General features: G+C 39.7%; 1 protein-coding gene across 1 annotated transcript in view; it reads right to left on the bottom strand.

Annotated features, from left to right (window-relative positions):
- ror2 (receptor tyrosine kinase-like orphan receptor 2) overlaps positions 1 to 18,929 on the bottom strand; it is a 98,787-nt gene that overhangs the window by 34,361 nt on the left and 45,497 nt on the right. The window contains exon 2 of the mRNA XM_079600178.1: positions 2,477 to 2,557. Coding sequence (XP_079456304.1) covers positions 2,477 to 2,557 — 81 coding nt within the window. The remainder of the gene's footprint in view (positions 1 to 2,476; positions 2,558 to 18,929) is intronic.

Below are 18,929 nucleotides of genomic sequence, written 5' to 3'. Positions count from 1 at the left end.
TCAGAGCAGAGTAGACCAATCACAACAGACTGGGCCATCTGACCAATCAGAGCAGAGTAGACCAATCACAACAGACTGGGCCATCTGACCAATCAGAGCAGAGTAGACCAATCACAACAGACTGGGCCATCTGACCAATCAGAGCAGAGTAGACCAATCACAGCATGTTTATAAAAATGTAATGAATTCAACATTTGTGATGTGGTCCATCAATTTGGAGTCAGAAATCGTTTTATGAGGTTTTTGCCAATTAGTTTTTTAATTTTCAAAAAAAATTATCACAAAATGATTAATTTTGATGCTCTTTAATGTAGTGTGGCAGATCACTGCAACTCCCTCAGTCCAAACGGCAGCAAATGTATTTCACAACTGGTTATCGACTATGGAGACACACTGAACAATGCTTCATTATGCACCCGGTTGATTCATTTAAAAATGTTGCTCACTAACATGCTTTGCAGCCACTGTGAATGTTTATCTTGCTACGAGGTTATACTGGTAATGCAAGGTTTAGAAACGCTGCACTTCATACACACTCCTGAAAACTATTACTGCCTCCTCTCGTCCCCAGACCCCTTGGTCCCGCGGCCAACACAAACACTCTCCCAGCGCTCGTGTGCGGACCGGCTACTGGACGGGCCGGCCAGAGCACAGCGCTGGGTTTCCTGAAGCCCTCAGACTTATGCACACACACACACACACACACACACACACACACACACACACACACACACACGCAGCGATACAAGAGTCTTTTTACATTGATTTTAATTATTAAAGTCACATTGGTTCTGACGTGAATCATAACTGGATATGACACCTCAGTCTGAATAAGTCCAATGGAGAATAAAACCAGAGCGTCCGCAGAGAGGAAGAGTTTCAGTTCAGCGTGCAGCAAATGTAAAATAAAGGTCAAGGTTTACTACCGATAAAGTTTTAATAACAGTCCACACCACAGCTGTAACATCAGAGGAAGATATCGCCAGAATTACTCTCATGCTGCGGCCCAATTCACCCAAAATGTACTTTGACCTGATGGGGCGTGTCTGGCGACGCGACAAAGTTGAGATCTGTTTAACTTTATGCAAATGAAGAGCGACTTTCTGGAGTGAAGTCAGTGGAGCGCGTGATCATCCGTCACTCTCTGACAGAGGCAAGTTGAACGAGAAGCTAATTTTAGCCGTCAGAAACTGTGCTATAAGTTGTGATGTATCTCCGTGTGCATACAGTGGTGTTCACAGCTCTGACTCAGAGCCGGACTGGTTTCCTGAACCCATATAGACCGGTATTTGCCCGTTTGTTGCAGTTAAATGGCCGCGATGCACTCAAAAGCACTCACAGTTTCTCGTTCATCTTTAATATTATGCATGTTGTACTGATTCCATTTATATTTAGAATTTTCCTTCCAAAATGTTTGTTTGTAGTGGCAAGAAAATGGATTTGTTGTCTACAATATGGAGAAATATCCGTGAATGTCACTCACAATCATTATAGGCAACCAGTAGCGGGAACGCCCACTAGCGACCTCACCGCCAGCCACTGGCGATCTGCAGCGACAAAGTCGCTTGTAGTGGGAACGTAGCTTGTATCTTTAAGTTCGGTGTTAAAAATGAAAATGTGAATGCTAATGTATCGTTATCATTTGTATTTTGTATGACCAAAAGAAACAAGCGAACCGAACTACAAGTGTGAACACAACCTCAGAACGACTTTTTTTCTCCAGCTTGTCAATGATAAAAACATTCCCAGCCAATCAGAATCCACATGACTTTAAAGAGCTGGAATCGTAATTATACAGTAATTAACTGAATGTTATCACTTATTAGTGTGGATGCTAATATAGTTATCTTTCTTGGTGTAAAAAGGTCTTAAAAGCCAATCAGAACATATTAGATGTTTAATATACAGCTGTGGGTGGGATTTTATAGTGGGTGGAGCAAACCATCATGACGCTTAAAGGAACACGCCACTTTTTTTGGAAATAGGCTCATTTTCCGGCTCCCCGAGAGTTTAACAGTTTTACTGTTTGCGAATCCATTCAGCCGATCTCCGAGTCTGGCGGTAGCACTTTTAGCATAGCTTAGCATAGATCATTGAATCTGATTAGACCGTTAGCATCTCTCTCAAAAACATGACCAAAGAGTTTAGACATTTTTCCTATTTAAAATGTGACTCTTCTGTAGTTACATCGTGTACTAAGACTGACAGAAAATGAAAAGTTGTGATTTTCAATACAGTTATTGAGCATCTGTAAATAACCAGAGAAGTTGCATTTTGGGGCAAACTTTTGATTAGAATTTTCCAAATTGAGGGTTTGTGCAATTGTGATAATGTCAAATGTAAGTTAAATTAAACTGCCCCATAATTATAGAACACGTTGATTAAAAGGCATTATACACCGACAGTGTTAGTGTGAGCTGGACACTGGTGGGTTGATCTCTCTGGCCTGTGTTTAGCGGCTCGTGTGCGTCTGTACCTTCAGCTGTGGGCAGTCCTCCGCTCTGGGCCTCAGCGAGCGCCTCCAGCTCTCCGGACTCCGGCAGGTTCACATCAGACGCTGGGAGACAGAGAGCAGACCGTCAGTCAAGTCCAATTACATGGAAGATGTGCTCTCAAACTACTACAGCAAATATTACGCCCGTTTCTTCCGTATAATTCAATTATGAAACGTTAGCATCTGTTCTGATAAACACAGTAGAAGTAACTTGTGAAATTTATATTTAGAATTCGTAATTCTAGAATATATACAATACAAATACACAACAACATATTATAATTCAATTAATAGGTTATTAAAAAAAAAGGTCCATACCATGACTTGAACATAGTCAATGACTGAATTTAAAGCATTTTTGTGAGGCATATCAAATCAAAAGTCTAAGTAGTGTAATACAGATTAAACCAATATACAAGACATTCATATTTTTCCAAGAAATTGGAATTTAATTTTTTTTTTTTAAGATTTCTTCTTTTCCTCTTGGATCATATTTTGCACTAACAAAAAGAAAATATGAGTGAGAAAACATCAGACTGAGATTAAGGGTCTCTACATTGCACAATTACCATTATCCTAAATGTTATGCAAGCAAAAGCAACTTTAGGCGGCATGTTTAATCTAAAACCGTTCCAAAAAGAGCATCATATTTATCATAAAACACTCTGAAGATCAGATTACTGCTGACGCCGTGGTCTCTGAGATGCTGCATAATTTAGTAAATCACACAGTCAACACGAGTGGAGTTTAGATGGTAACCGGCGGTGTTTAACAAGCTCCCTGTATGCGGTTCAGGGAAATTACATCCTCGTTTAACAGTGTGAACGACTTCCTTCTGAGACGGAAAACAGCGTGAGAACCTTTGCATACGAGAAACATCGAGCATCAGTTATGCAATGCACCCTCAATTACTTCTTTGTTTCATCCGTTCCAATAAATTAAATTGTGTTATTTTTTCATAATGGGCAAATTATCCTCAAATAAAAGAAAGCCGAGAATGTGTGTTGAAAACCACATTATATATGCTATAAACAGCTGGTCTAGCAGTGCTGTACTGGAGTTGTATCCCAGAATGCATTGCCAGCTGAACCATTAGAGAGTGATTAGGACTCATCCACACAGTCCTAACACACACACACACACACGGAAAACATTAGATGGGTCATATTTCACCCCAAACGTACGGCAATACAGTCATGCAAATGATCCCAACCTGTGTCTGTGTTTGCAGAATATACATTGATGCATTGTGGGAGGAAAGCAATCGGATTGGGCGAGTGTAAAGACACGTCATCCAGCTATTTAACATTCATCTGCGCTAAAACAAAGCTCTGCAAAGATTAGGGGGATCCTGATGAAGTTGATGACTCTCCTAAACTAACATTGGTTCTTTAAGACTTTAAACTCGGTCTATTTTACGGCATCTTGAATCATGATCTGCCATAACACACACAGATGGTGTGTTTCAGAGCCGGCAGAACACACACCAGGGCTTAACAACACACATTTCTCTTATAGCTGAGAAGTTTAATTCACCTATACATTATTTTAAACACGTTTAAACTTTTGCACAATCCAAAGGCATGAGTCTTTGAATGCTTTCTGAACACACACATTTTTCAAGAATCCATTAGTGGATTATTAATGGGATCAACACAGCAGAACTGGTCTGGAAAGGCATTATCATAAGAGCATACTTCTTGCTCAACTGATGTGCAAGTCAAAATACTCCTGCACTATCAAACACACACACACACACCCGGAAAAAAAAAGATTTTTTTTTTTAATTTGTCAAAAATGTCACATCATGTCTCCCCATAAATGAGAAACTCTAAGGACAATCACTTTTGCGATAACGCTTGATAAGGTATGAGAATAGGGATGCCGTCACTACAGCTCGGACTATAACGACACAGACGTTGGACTCACTATCAGAATGATATTTTCCAGCTGATGAACGATAAATGCATTTACATCCAATCAGAATCCACTCGACTTCAGAGAGCTCGCTTACAATAAACTGAACGTGATCGTCGGTTGGTCTGGACGCTAATATCGTTATCGTTCTCAGTGTGAACCAGTCTTAAGTAACTTAAATCAATATACAGATGAAACTCGAAAAATGTGAATATCGTGCAAATGTAAATTTCGCCGCATTGAGGCAGTAATTCATGCAAAAGCGTCCAAACCAAGGACTGAGTACATATGATTATACTCTTCAGAGGGCCGACATTTCTGTGTTTAAAATCCTTTTTTATTGATTTCGTGTAATGCGTTTCCCGAAAGCATCGTTAGCCAACTATGGTCGCAAGTTCCGTCGTTATTAGCAGTTCAACGATTTGGTGTTTCCCGAAACCATCGTTCCAACGAACGTTCGCAAACAGCATCGCAAACTTGTGTGGTTGGAGCGACAGCTCTCGAGCTGTGGTTAGAAGCAGAGTTTCTAGTTTACATGAGATGTAGACTGAATTAATCCTTATCTTTAGCAAAATAAGCAAGCTGACGTTCAGTACAACCCGTGTTATTTATTTAGAATACATACAAATGTAATTTACGTCTTCTAGTTTGTCAAGAGATTTAAAGAACTGTTTTTGAAGACTGCGCATGTGCGAACGTGCTCTACTATGTAAGAACGAGCCAAATATTGAGTCTGGTAATAAAGCAAAATAACTGAGACAAATTAGAAATGGTCTTCAGATGCCATGTCTGTAACTTATATGACAAAATCTAGCATTAATTCGATCTCAAACAGATTAATTAAAATACGTTATTAGTCCACCACGTGCGAGACGTCAAAAACCAACGTGGTTGAACGATACTTTGCAACATACGGTCGTGACTAGCTAGTTGATTTCTCCAACGATGCATCGTACTATGGTAGTTAAGCAGCGAGCTATATAGTTGTACGGGAAACGCACGTGTAATAAAACTCTGAGGAAAGCATATCATGCAGAAAGATAAGGCTTGCCTCCATTTGTGTAGAACCACAATTACATGTTGTGTTTAATAAAAAAAAAATTTAAAATTTAATTTGTAAAAAAATTAAAACGCATGTAGTTTAGCACCTCTGAGCACTGAACAGGTGTTTCCGCTCTCAAATCATGTGCAAAAGGCTTTCTGGTCTTGGAAAAGCCAAAGGCACAATAAAGTGAATAATTAGGCTGACGTTGGCAAGGAGTTGTGGGAGCAAACGGAGATTATTATATGAATAATCATGTTATTTGTCTGGAAAGCAAGGCAATTTACATGCACACTGACTGACAAATAAAGACCAAGTTGATCATTTAGGTTTAATAAATGCATTAAATTCTCAATTAAATTCTAATAAATTCACAAATCCATCTTTACTGGTTTTGAGCTCGCTTAAACTTGCTCTCTGCTAATCGCCTCATTCGACTCATCATTTGCTGTACACGTACTACACCAACAATCATGCTACTAAATAAAAATGATAGTGCTTTAAAAGGTTTTTACCTTAAAATACATTCTTCAATCAACCCTGTTCCTGGAGGACCCAAGTTGTTCACTTGTAGCTTCACGCTCAATCAGCTAAGCTTGCACTTTGAGTCAATGTGATCATTGATATTTCATAATAATGCTAGTTTATCTCATTTATCAGTTTGTTGAGCAAACTGAAAAGGTTATATAGAAATACTTCCTATACACCAAAACAAGTTGTGTATGAAGCTGTGACATGTGCTGAAACTCCCCGAAGAGAACACCAATGACTGCAATAATGACTTGACATAACTTTTACAACAAAATATTAATTAAAAACACTAGAGCCAAAACATTCGATATTTCTCAATAACAAATATTCATGTAATCATGACTCCCATTGCTTTGACCCAAAATACAAATTATTCAAGACTATTCTATTTTTATGAGACACCTAAGTCTGGATTCACGGAAAACTCCTTAAGAAGTTATGAAATTTCTAAGTTAAATTCTAAGATGTTTTTAAGAATATGCTTTTGAAAAAAATCTCTTCAATAATAAAATTCTTAAGAAAATGTATCTCTTTCATTTAACTCAATGACAAACACCTCAAGATCACTGTAATAATCATAATAAGCATTAAGGATGCACCGATATGAACATTTTGACCGATACCGATAACCGATAATTCTTTATATTTGAAAGTCGATAACCGATATATTGGCCTTTATATTTTTATATATATTTTGAGAGCCTGATTACAAAAACAAGCCTCATCATTAAAAGCCAAAGCACACAATTATAATGTTCTCATGATCATTTTATGTAGCCGATATGACAGACTCGCGCTGCACATGTTGCACTGAACTGTATTTTCCTTTTTTGAAGTGATTCCAATCAGATTTCAAGCGATTTAAAACCATCATGATAAACAGTGCGCATCTGAAGTGTCTCAGCTGTAAGAAATAATCCATTATTTATCGGCTTTATTATATCGGCTAAATTTTCATATCAGACCGATAACTATAACGATACCGATAACGCATATCGGTATCGGCCGATATATGTTCATATTTAATGTTATAATTAACTAAAATAGGAAAACTAATAGGAAAACAGGCTTGAACTTAATTTTTTTTTAAAAACTTGACTCCGTGTGCACTCCCATCAAAACAATACTGTGCATGCTTATTAGGGATGCACGATATATCGGCCACATTATCGGTATCGGCCGATATATCGTGCATCCCTAACAAGCATGCACAGTATTGTTTTGATGGGAGTTCACACGGAGTCAAGTTTTTTTTTTAAAATTAAGTTCAAGCCTGTTTTCCTATTAGTTTTCCTATTTTAGTTAATTATAACATTAAATATGAACATATATCGGCCGATACCGATATGCGTTATCGGTATCGATAACATATATCGGTTATATGTTATCCGATATATGCATAACATTTTTTTTTAAGTTCAAGCCTGTTTTCCTTTTAGTTTTCCTATTTTAGTTTTTATTTTCATTTGTAATGCCTCTGGTCCCGGCCTCTTATCAGTTCCCGGGTCGGACTGAACCTGCAGGCCAGATCAGGGATCAGCGCTGGAGCGAGGCCAACAAAAGGCCCAGTGTGGAGACCTGGGAAAAGACGCTGATCTAATTATTTTGGCTCGGGGAGCCTGCGAGCACTCAGGCCTCTGAATCACCACCTTTCACAGCGGATTCTCCTTCTTCCGCGAGTACTGGCCTGGCAACTGTCTGCGCGCAGGCACTCATAAAGAGGCGATGTCTGCGTGCGCCGAGCCCCCGGGGGAGCGTCCGGCTCCAGGACGGGGGAAACACACCCTCGGCCAGACGGAGAGTGCAGAAGCTTGTTAACACCCCATCTCGTCCTCTGGAGGACCGTTCAGCCAGGACCCGGCTGCCAGATTCATAAAATCAACGAGTGGGATAAAGGGGAGAACCTGAACTCGTTGGGAAAAACAACACCGTTAACATCCCATTTAGTTTAACTGTAAAACACTGAGAAGGACATTGCATTCTCTTCCACGAATTAGATGTTCAGTGCATGACCATATATGAGAAACTGTGCTTTTAAAAGAGGGATTCGGGTCTTTCTGACGGGGCACATTCCTGGCCTTGTTGAGTTCAATCGCTCAATCGTCAGTTCTGACCTGCAAACTTCCAGCCCTGGTTTACCAGCAGCACATCTGCTGATGTACTTAGCAAGAGGTGCCAAGCATGAAAAACAGCTCCTGGTGGTTCCTGACAAGCACATGAGCAATGACCTGGATCCTTACGACATTCCTCAGCCGCTCGTTTCCTTACCTTGCTCTTTTACAGAATGAAAAACCCCAAAACAAGCTTTCTTAGATCCAGCTGGTTGATATGGTTAGTGAGGTCAGCAGTGGCTCATTACTTCGAGATTCACGTCTTCAAATAGTGTTGAAGGACATCCGAGACACGGATCAAAGCCTGCATTGTTCGGAGTTGGCAAGTAAAAGCCAACGAATCACCAATGCCACCAAAGCTCAAAATGACGTCCAATCCTACAATATCATGTGACAACATCAAATCAAGCCCTGTAATTGCTGACCATGTACTTCATCCATCCATCCTCAACACTGTCGGGGCGCAGACACGGTTTTCTGTAACTAACATCTCTTTTTTTTTTAATCCACCTTATTCCTGACGATCTCACTGCGTTTTGAATTATGGGCGGCACTTCCGGTTTGGGGAACTTCCATTCAAAAAGGATTCTGATCTGTTAGTTTGACTGGATGAGCTGTCCATTTCCCTTCATGGTTTATTTTCAGGCATCAAGAGAATAACACACACTTGGTATTTTAACGTGACATGTTATAACAGGAATATCTACGGCAAGAGCTCTGTTCAGTCGCTGCTTTCTTTTCCTCGTGATCATTTTCTTTTTTTCCTTTGCAATCCGCTGTAAAAGTATGGAAAAAGGACAACATATACTGCGCATTTATGGTAGGTTTCACAAATTTAATTTACGATATTCCATTAATAATTCACTGGAATGCGCGAATAATCTCTCGTTATTCTCATCAAACCTCACGTCTCTTTCCAGGTTTGTTTTCACAGGTAAATGCAATTTATAATCTGTCAAAATGACGGAAATTTTTAAATAGTATCACGTAATGCTGAAGTTAATGAACATTTTTGATTAAGGCAACATAAGTTACATAATACAGATATACGATAGTGATATTTAACCACAGACTCGCGCTTTTGGGGTTATTTGATCTGTTGAAAGTACCGTGTTGATGCTTTTACACTTTTAAATTTCCTTTTAATGTTCGATGGTTGAACGGCGAGTAGATTAACGTCGTCTTATGGTGACACTTTCTTAACATATTGCGTTCATAGAGCGAGCCTTTTCACTGATCGTTTACAGCTTAACGGAAGTTACACCCATAATTTGCGCAAAGCATCATGGGGCGCAGGAATAGTGTGGATAGACACTAGCGTTTTCATTGCCCTTCAAATGACGCAAATCGAAATTGCGAATAGAAAATACGTCCAATGGAAACGAGTCAATTTTGCAAAAACTCCCTTTTAATGGCAAAAAAAGTGTTAACGCTCGCATGAGCCGATTTCTCAGGCAATTTGAAAAATTTATATTTCACAAAACTGCAATGGAAATTGTTTTTTTCCCGCATTTACAGTCACCTGACGTACGTAAAAGCCGATCATTCTTTAAAGAAGGCGAGTGTGTTTGGACAGAATACGTTTATTAAACTCATAAAACACAAAATAATTACAGGAATACTGGATTTTAAACCTCAAAGAAATGCCATAATCACGAGCTTGAAGCAGAACTGAGTGAGAAACACCAGAAACCAGGGTAACACTTTACAATAAGGTTCATTAGTTATTGTATTAACTAGCATTAACTAACCATGAGCAATACATTTGTTACTGTATTTGTTAATCTTTGTTAACGTTAGTTAATAGAAATACAGCTGTTCATTGTTTGTTCATGTTAGTTCACAAGATTTTTATAAAGTATTAGTAAATGTTGAAATTAACATGAACAAAGATGAATAAATGCTGTATATGTGCAGTTCATTATTAGTTCATGTTAACTAACGAACCGTATTGTAAAGTGTTACACTCCACTCACAGTATAACGGTCTTTCCTCGCCATTAATGATTGGATAACACACACACACACACACACACACACACACACACACACACACACACACACACACACACACACACACACACACACACACACACACACACACACACACACACACACACACACACACACACACACACACACACACACACACACATCACACACATCACACACACACACGTCTCCTTCCATGAAAGATAATGGCCAGTGCGGCGGCTGGATATACGTAAACCAACCAACATCCGTTGCAGTGATTTTTTTAAATGACTTATCGCGAAAAATTACGTGTTAGTCGTATAACATCGGTTAAAGGAAACGCATAATTTCGCAATAGTTTTTTGACATTTAGAAAATATCGCACAAATCTGTAATGGAAACTCACACCTTTTTTAAGAGAAACTTGATTTAATTCATTATCACCATAATGCCATGACATAATCCACAACTTTGTGCTTTGTACTTTTATAAAACAAGTACAGACAATATATAAACATTTGAACAAACGGATTTGAGGCCTGAAAAAGCTTTACTCGGGAACGGAGAGAGCCTAAAAGAGATAATCCGAACAATCGTTTCAAATTACCCATCCTTTAGTACCGTAGTCATTAAACAAATCAAACAAGAAATCCCCAAAACAATCTCAGGTACTTAGTTTCACACAAAAACACAAGGGTTTCTTACATAGAAATCAATCAATCAAATCTGTTTTTAATACAAGACCTTGAGGACCACCATCACACAGTAAACAATTGCTGGCGAGACCATTGGAAACTGACTTCAAAAGAGATGGAAAGAGAGCAAACATTTGTTTGTAGTTCAAACCCACCAGTTCCCCCCTCAAGGCCTGCAACTTCCAGAGCCGAACCGGCCAGATCTACACCAGCCAGCCTCTCGAACCACAACTGTACATCTCTACATCAAATCATCGTGGGATAACGATTTGAAATTCAATGAAGTGAGATGCTGGAATCAGGACCAAAAACATCTATTTAGATGGGAACAGATGCATGTAATTCACCTTTGGCTAAGCCCCGCCCCCCTTAGTTACTGTTGCTACTCCGACAACTTCATCTGGGCTCTGGTTTGGTATCAACATGGCTTATGCTGTGACGGCTCTTCCTGCTGACATTTTATCAAACTTTTATAAAGCAGCAAATAAAGTGTCCGATAGAAGTAGGCAAAGGGGCTGCAGTGTGCGTTCGAAGGCTATATTCAAGACATACCGGCGAAACGCAAGCAACAACAAGGCATCCAAATAGAGGCAAAAGCATAACGGTCACAGTCAAAACATGAACCACCGCATATCCTAATCGAGACGGAGGCTGGGACTCACAATATCAGGAGCAACACTGTTCATGCAAAGCTGGGTCTCTATTCACTTCTATAATCGCTATTACAAAGCAAACGGACTACGCGAGTATAAAGTTGTGTTTATTAGCAGCGTGTGCTAGCGTATCAACAATTAGGGTAGAGAACCGAAATCATAACATACAACAGCATAAAACTGTCTAACTAGTATATCTTCACAGTAAGGTTAAAAGGTAGAGCACACAAAAGTGTGTTGTTGATCTTGAGGGGTTTCGCTGACTGAGGACGTCCACACAGTTTAATCCAAAAACGACACTTGTCAGTATTTGACTTCGGTTTTGGGAAGGGGAAAAAACGGACCCCCCCTCCAACCTCTCTAGGAAACGCGTATCTGTGTTACAAATGCCCCAGGCACAACGTTTAACCATATTTCTGATAAAACTACGACGGTAATAGCCTGCCGAGACCAACAATATGAGACGCCTGTGTTTAAGTCAATATAGCGCTGTGAACAAGTGTCGGACCGCTGTGGGAGCTCGTTCTCGGCTGCGCTGTGATTGGTCAATCTACATTCTAGGGCGTGGCTTAGCCAAAGGCGAATTCTAGGAGAGATATTTCCATTCGCCCAGCTTTCTAACGCAAAGAATAGACAGCAACACTGATTCTACAGCAGCGTTACACGCGTTCATCACAGGGAAACATCGCGGTGAGCTTGGTGAAGATGCTTGTCAAAATGGCAGATAAGCTGAGAGAAAGGGCATACAAATTTTCATTTCATTTTCATTTAACCTTTAGTTAACCAGGTGAGCACATTGAGAACACTTTCTCATTTACAATGGCGACCTGGCCAAGATAAAAGCGTCGAGGTAGAAAAAACAACAAAGTTACACATGTAATTACAAGACAAAAGTACACCGTAATCATAGAAATGCAGGTCAGCAGATCAAACATGAACATTTTTGTACAAATAGTACAAAAAGGTGTCAATATATGGAGGCAAATAATTGGTAGATAAGTGGCGTTGCTCTGTGCCATACAGTCAATGGAGAGAAAAAAAAAGTGTAGCGGTCTAAGGTAGAGAGATACTGTTGTCGGGTACAAAATGGCTATGCTTAGAACAATATGAAAGGTGACAAATGGCCATGGCTGGATGCAAAAACAACAAAAAGACAAAAACAGAGACAGCCATGGTAAATTAGAGTGTACTAATAAATGTATTAATGGCAAAAGAGTGAGTCGGGTTAGCATGTGCAATGGTCAGACAATAGATTCGCTAATAGTAATTTGAAGGTGGTTAGCGGGACAATGGATTCAAGCTTCAAAATATACCCGAAGTAGTATTTTCATGAGAACATACTGCAATAATCGTCTTTTATACCACTTTGAAACATGATTTTTTTTTTTTACAGTGCTATATCTATACAGGTGAGACTCGAAAAATTAGGATATCGTGCAAAAGTTGTTTATGGCTTACAGATTATGAAAACCTTCTCACAATATTATAATTTTGAATTTGGGGTTTTCATAAGCTGTAAGCCATAATCATCACAATTATAACAAATAAAGGCTTGAAATATCTCACTTTGCATGTAATGAGTCTATATAATATATTAGTTTCACCTTTTAAGTTGAATTACTGAAATAAATGAACTTTTGGTCATGTTTTTGAGAGAGATGCTAACGATCTAATCAGATTCAATGATCTATGCTAAGCTATGCTAAAAGTGCTACCGCCAGACCCGGAGATCGGCTGAATGGTAAAACTGTTAAACTCTCGGGGAGTTGTGTTCCTTTAACAAGCTGACTGATGTGGGGGTCAAGACATAATTTGGGATCAAATAGCCTAGTACCCCAAGAGTGTGTATATATTAGATGAAGGATAAACTATGACTCCATCAATACGAATGGAGAATTAATGTTGGGAGGAGACAAGGGATATAGGGCCAACTAACAGGATTTCAGTGTTCAGTTTTTAAGAAGTGTGTGTGTGTGTGTGTGTGTGTGTGTGTGTGTGTGTGTGTGTGTGTGTGTGTGTGTGTGTGTGTGTGTGTGTACACTAGTGTTGAGATGGGAAACAGAGGATTTGTCACTAAACAAGGGAAGTGCAGAACATGAAACAGTGTTTCAGGAGAGATGATGGGATTCATAAGAGTAGAGGTTTTTTTTCAGGGCAAAAGTGTAATTACATGGCAGCACACGAGCTTTGCTCAGATCTTCCACACAAATGATGGGATAATAACAGCTCTCTCCACAGACATAAACTCCTCTGGGCACTGTGTTTATCTGCAGGAATGCTGGTAGTCATAACAAGACTAAATATATAAAGTGTAATAGGTCATCAAATAAAATGAGGAGCATAGTGCAAATGTGATCATGTAATCAAGTCAAGTCACCTTTATTTATACAGCGCTTTTTACGATACAGTGTTTCAAAGCAGCTTTACAGAGATAACGGGAGAGTAATGCAACAGTTTGTTTCCAGGAGAAAATAGCATCACAGTCCAGCTTAAGAAAGTTCAGTGATGGTTCATTTTTTCATTTTTGTTGCAAAAAAGTTATTAATATAGTTCATATATATATATATAGCCACTCTGGAGAAAACCGTGATGTTATCGTCCAGCTCAGTTCAGTTCTTGTATTAATGATGTCAATGCAGGCAGATCAGTAATATTGTTGAATATTAATTGTTATGTAACATAAATGTATTGTGTAAATCACAGCACTGCCCAATGCGTTAACTCTATGATGTGAAGCGGCAGTCACAGCTTCCCAAAGTTACAAGAAAACTTCAAATTCAAATAATGATGTACCCAAAATCGTAGTTTGCAATGACAGGCCCAAGTTCACAACAAACAAGTTAAAGTTTGTGATTAAAATACTACTAATAGTCAAGTCAAGTCAAGAATATTTGTATAGCGCTTTTCACAATACAGACTGTATCAAAGCAGCTTCACAGTATTAAATTAAAATAATAATAAAACGTCCATGTTTGGTAATGCTAATCAATAGTATTATTGAAGATAATAATAAGACACTATAGTAAAAATACTTTCTTCTAACAATTATTTTACACTATATTTACACAATTCACAAAATAAAGAAAAAGTACACCAGTTGTCATGGTCATCGTAACAACAACACTACACGTGTGTGTATCTGGGTCAGGACATGTGCGGGTCTGAGAGGTCAGGTTTGGTGCTACAGGAACATGATGTAAAAATGCCTCTGTGTCAAACTAACTATACCAGCGGCTCTAGCATTCACTATAGCAATGACCTTTTGAAATAATTTAAAGGGTGTATAATGCCCTTTTCACAAGATGTAAAATAAGTCTCTGATGTCCCCAGAGTGTGTGTGTGAAGTTTTAGCTCAAAATACTCCACAGATATTTTTATATAGCATGTTAAAGTTGTCTCTTTTTGAGGGTGAGCAAAAACACACAGTTTTTGTGTATGTCCCTTTAAATGCAAATGAGCTGCTGCTCCCGGCACAGGGGGCGGAGCTTCAAGAGCTTGTGTCTTTTACCTCACACACACATGCACTGAAAACTTCAAAAACTGTTAGCCTTTTATGTTCAAACCGGAGTCAGACAATGATGGAGAGACTCAAGAAGAAGCGTCAACATGTAGAAGAACAGGACATTTCTGAATGGTTAGTTGATGAATTTATAGCCGCGTTTCCACCGAAATTACCCAGAACTTTTTTTGCTTTCTGCGTTTACACCGCGGTCTAAAGTACCGGGAAGATTATAAACTGCGCGCGACTGCTCCTCCCAGTCTGGACGGACAGTAATCAGTTTTGAGCGCCACATTTATAATAAGTATGGAGGAGATTCAAACTGTGCTGCAGTTGTGTGTGATGTATTGGTTTACTAACGAGGAAATTAACAAAACGGCAGAAACGAGACGAGAACTGATACTAAAGCGTGTTCAGAACGCACATTGACCGTGAGACGGCTGGGACGAACGCGCAGAAAATTTCCTGTTACACAAATACGCTTAATAAAGCCTGAACCTCGTCGTCGGTCCAGCTGTGTGATTTTTTTTTTTAATATTAAATTCCATATTTGCTGACAGACAACTCTCACTGCATGAAGCCACGAACTGCAATAGATTTTTAAAAATGCCGGTTAAAATAAAATGCTGCGTGGAGTCATCCAATCAAAATGCGGCGTGAACAACCAATCAGCATGTTCAGCGCACAAGTCCCGCCCCCGAAAGTTCCTGAACTTTGAAACAGAACTACCTCGCCAGCAGGGACTCTCGGAGGGGGAAATATTGACCCGGAACTTCATTTAGACCCTGATTCCTGCGGTGTAAACACACCGAGTACCAGCCCAACGTTCCTAGTACCTGGGGAAAGTTCCCGCGGTGGAAACGCGGCTTATGTAGCTTATGTGTAGTTATTTTCCAGTCATTGATTAGCATATTCTGTCTTGATAATCTATAAATCGTGTTCCGGGGGCGGGGTTTATGTACATTTTAGTTGGTGATGTCACTAACCCGGGAGGGCAGTTGTGTAGTCTCTACCAATATCTTCCTTTGCTTTGAACTTTAAGCGTTGTAACTTTGCAGAGGTTGTTGATGTTGAAACAGCAACATTACACACTAACTACAGTTAGAAAAGTCAAATCAGAACAGAACGTCAGGCAGTTCCAGGCCTCCTCGCTGGCTCGTGTCAGACGACATGTCGCGGTTTACATCCGCTGACGTCCGAGGAGAACTTCAGCTCCCCACCCCGGAGAGCGTCTCCTCGGCCCATTGCTCTGCACGCTCACATGATTATGATGTTGGCAAAAATGGCCCAAAGTGGGGGAGTGGGCAACATGCAGCAGCGAGAGAGAGAGAGTGCTTCATCTGACATGTTACAGACCCGATCTGTGGACCGTCTGCCAACATAATCGTTTATTTTAGAAACCATCCTGTTATTAGAGCAAAGCAATAAACTCCACGTCCGTGAGGCGGCCACTGATCCGCACTATCCTCTCTGCCGTCCTCAGAGAAACACTTCATCAGGAAACGGGGATTTCACAGAAGAACCATTCTGGGGTCCACGAAGAACCGTCCGGTGAATAGTTTTTTTTTTTTAGAGAGGAGATTTCCTAGTATGCACAAAAACCTTTTGGTAAAATGGAAAGATGCCAGTTTAAATAATAGGAAGAACCCTTTTCCACTATAAAGAACCGTCTGTGCAATGGAAAGATCACACGGGGGCTAAAGGTTTTTTATGGAAGCATAAATGCCAATAAAGCATCTTTACTTTGATGAGCAGTTCTTGCTGTGTGTGGGTCATGAGCAGATGTAACTGTCCGAGAGTTAAAGTTTAAATGTTGAACTATTCTATCAAAAGAATAATAATAATAGCACCATCCTTTAAGGAATTCAGGAATTCTGCAAGTTAATAATTTTATGTTTGGATAAAACATAAAAACAATTTTTTTATTTTATATTGTTATATTTTAATGAATTTTTATGGTATACATGGATGAATACAGTTTGTTTTTCTATGAGAGATGTACAATTTTGTTGTATGCATGCAATGACAATAAAGGTGAAACTAAAAACTATATTTGTATGTTTGTGTGTGTGTGTGTGTGTGTGTGTGTGTGTGTGTGTGTGTGTGTGTGTGTGTGTGTGTGTGTGTGTGTGTGTGTGTGTGTGTGTGTGTGTGTGTGTGTGTGTGTGTGTGTGTGTGTGTGTGTGTGTGTGTGTGTGTGTGTGTGTGTGTGTGTGTGTGTGTGTGTGTGTGTGTGTGCGCGTGTGTGTGTGTGTCCATGCAACCATTTGTAAAGAATCAAAAAGTACATAAAGACATTGGGTTACACTTTATTTAAAGGTGTTCTTGTTACGGTGCAATTAGAGAATAGTAATTAACTACATGCACTTACTGTATAATTAGGGTTAGGGTTAATGTTTGGTGTAGGGTTAGTTGCACACACACCTGATTGTTATTACTATAGGAACAACATGTAAACTGTGTAACAGGGAAACTAAAATATAGCATTACCACACATTGTAAAAGTAATCCGTGTAATCATCATGTAATCCATATGCTCATGTGTGTTTCTCAATGTTTGAACATGAATACACATGATTTCTGTAAATTGTAAAATTGTAAATAAAACCAAGATTAATGGAGTGCAAAATTTCACGTTTAATTTAATGTGTTACTTCTTGCCATTCTTTGTAATTATTTGTAAAATTTACAAGCAGTTTCTGAGTGAAAATTGCTTCAAAACGCGTCGTACACCAACATTGGGTGAAAGTCTTGATTAAATTATCTTTTTAGAAGACTTGGATGAAACTGCTCAATCCATATGGATTCATTTTAGGAAGTTTTTCAACTTTTTAAAGCTAGAAAATGTTGGACTTTGGACAATTTAGTTTTTATTTGTGTTCTGGAAAAATTAATGAAAGTCTTGGGTTTGGAGTCAATTCTGAACGATTTTTCCTTTAGGATGAACTATCCCTTTAAGATGTGTCCCGAAAGAAATGGTTAGAACAGCAAACACACTTGATTAGAAGGGGGTGTCCACACACTTCTGGCCATATAGTCTATCAGAGGAGGCGCTGTAGAACAAATCAACAACATTCAGTTTCCTTACTGTAGAAGAAACACTCACGCAGAGTTCATAGAGAGATGAACGCCACCGGTTCATTGAAAGAGAGAGACACAGGAGCATGTTCTGTTCAGTCATGCATTGCTGGACGAGCTGGAGCAGGTCTGAGGCTTTATTGAGAGATCTTCTGGTTTTCATCACCTCCAGCCTGTCAATAGCCTGAGCTACACGCCTCTGGGGACGGACCTGCACAACTCCGCTCACACAGTCGCAGGACGATACACCAATAAACCTCCTGTTGTTGGCGAGCCCTAATGGTGTTCCCTTATGAAGAATGCTTTGACAAAAGGGAAGTCTTGTGTATACGATCCCGAATGCTATTCCAAGTTCTTTAGAAAACTGAAGTCAACAACCATCTCCTGTGTTTTGTCCACATTAAGAGATAAGTTGTTGTTGTGGCACCAACCTAACAGTAGTTCCACCTCCTCTCTGTATCGTGCTTCATTGTCGCCACTGATGAGGCCAACTACCGTTGTGTCATCGGCAAACTTAATAATCAGGTTGGATTCAAACTTGGTGGTGCAGTCATGGGTGAGTAGCGTGAACAGCAGTGGACTGAGTACGCAACCTTGAGGGGCACCTGTGCTCAGCGTGATGGGACCCGATGTTCTGCTGCAGACTGTGCTCTCTCTGTCAGAAAGTCCAGAATCCAGTTGCAGGTGGAGGTGCTGAGGCCCAGTAGTGAGAGTTTCCTTACTAGCTGCTGGGGGATGATGGTATTAAAAGCCGAACTGAAATCAATGAACAGCATTCTGATATATGCGTCCTTAGTGTCCAGACGTGATAAAGCTGAGTGCAGTGTGTAGGAGATGGCATCATCAGTAGTGCGGTTGGAACGCACTACTGTCAATCACCTGTCAATCAAGCTCCCTGCGAAGGGTCAATTGAAAAACCCTTTAAAGTGTTAGATG

Source organism: Phoxinus phoxinus (genome assembly GCF_949152265.1).
Source record: "Phoxinus phoxinus genome assembly, chromosome: 23".
Classification (NCBI taxonomy): domain Eukaryota; kingdom Metazoa; phylum Chordata; class Actinopteri; order Cypriniformes; family Leuciscidae; genus Phoxinus; species Phoxinus phoxinus.
Note: the sequence above shows the minus strand (reverse complement) of the source record. Positions and strands in the feature narration are given on the sequence as shown.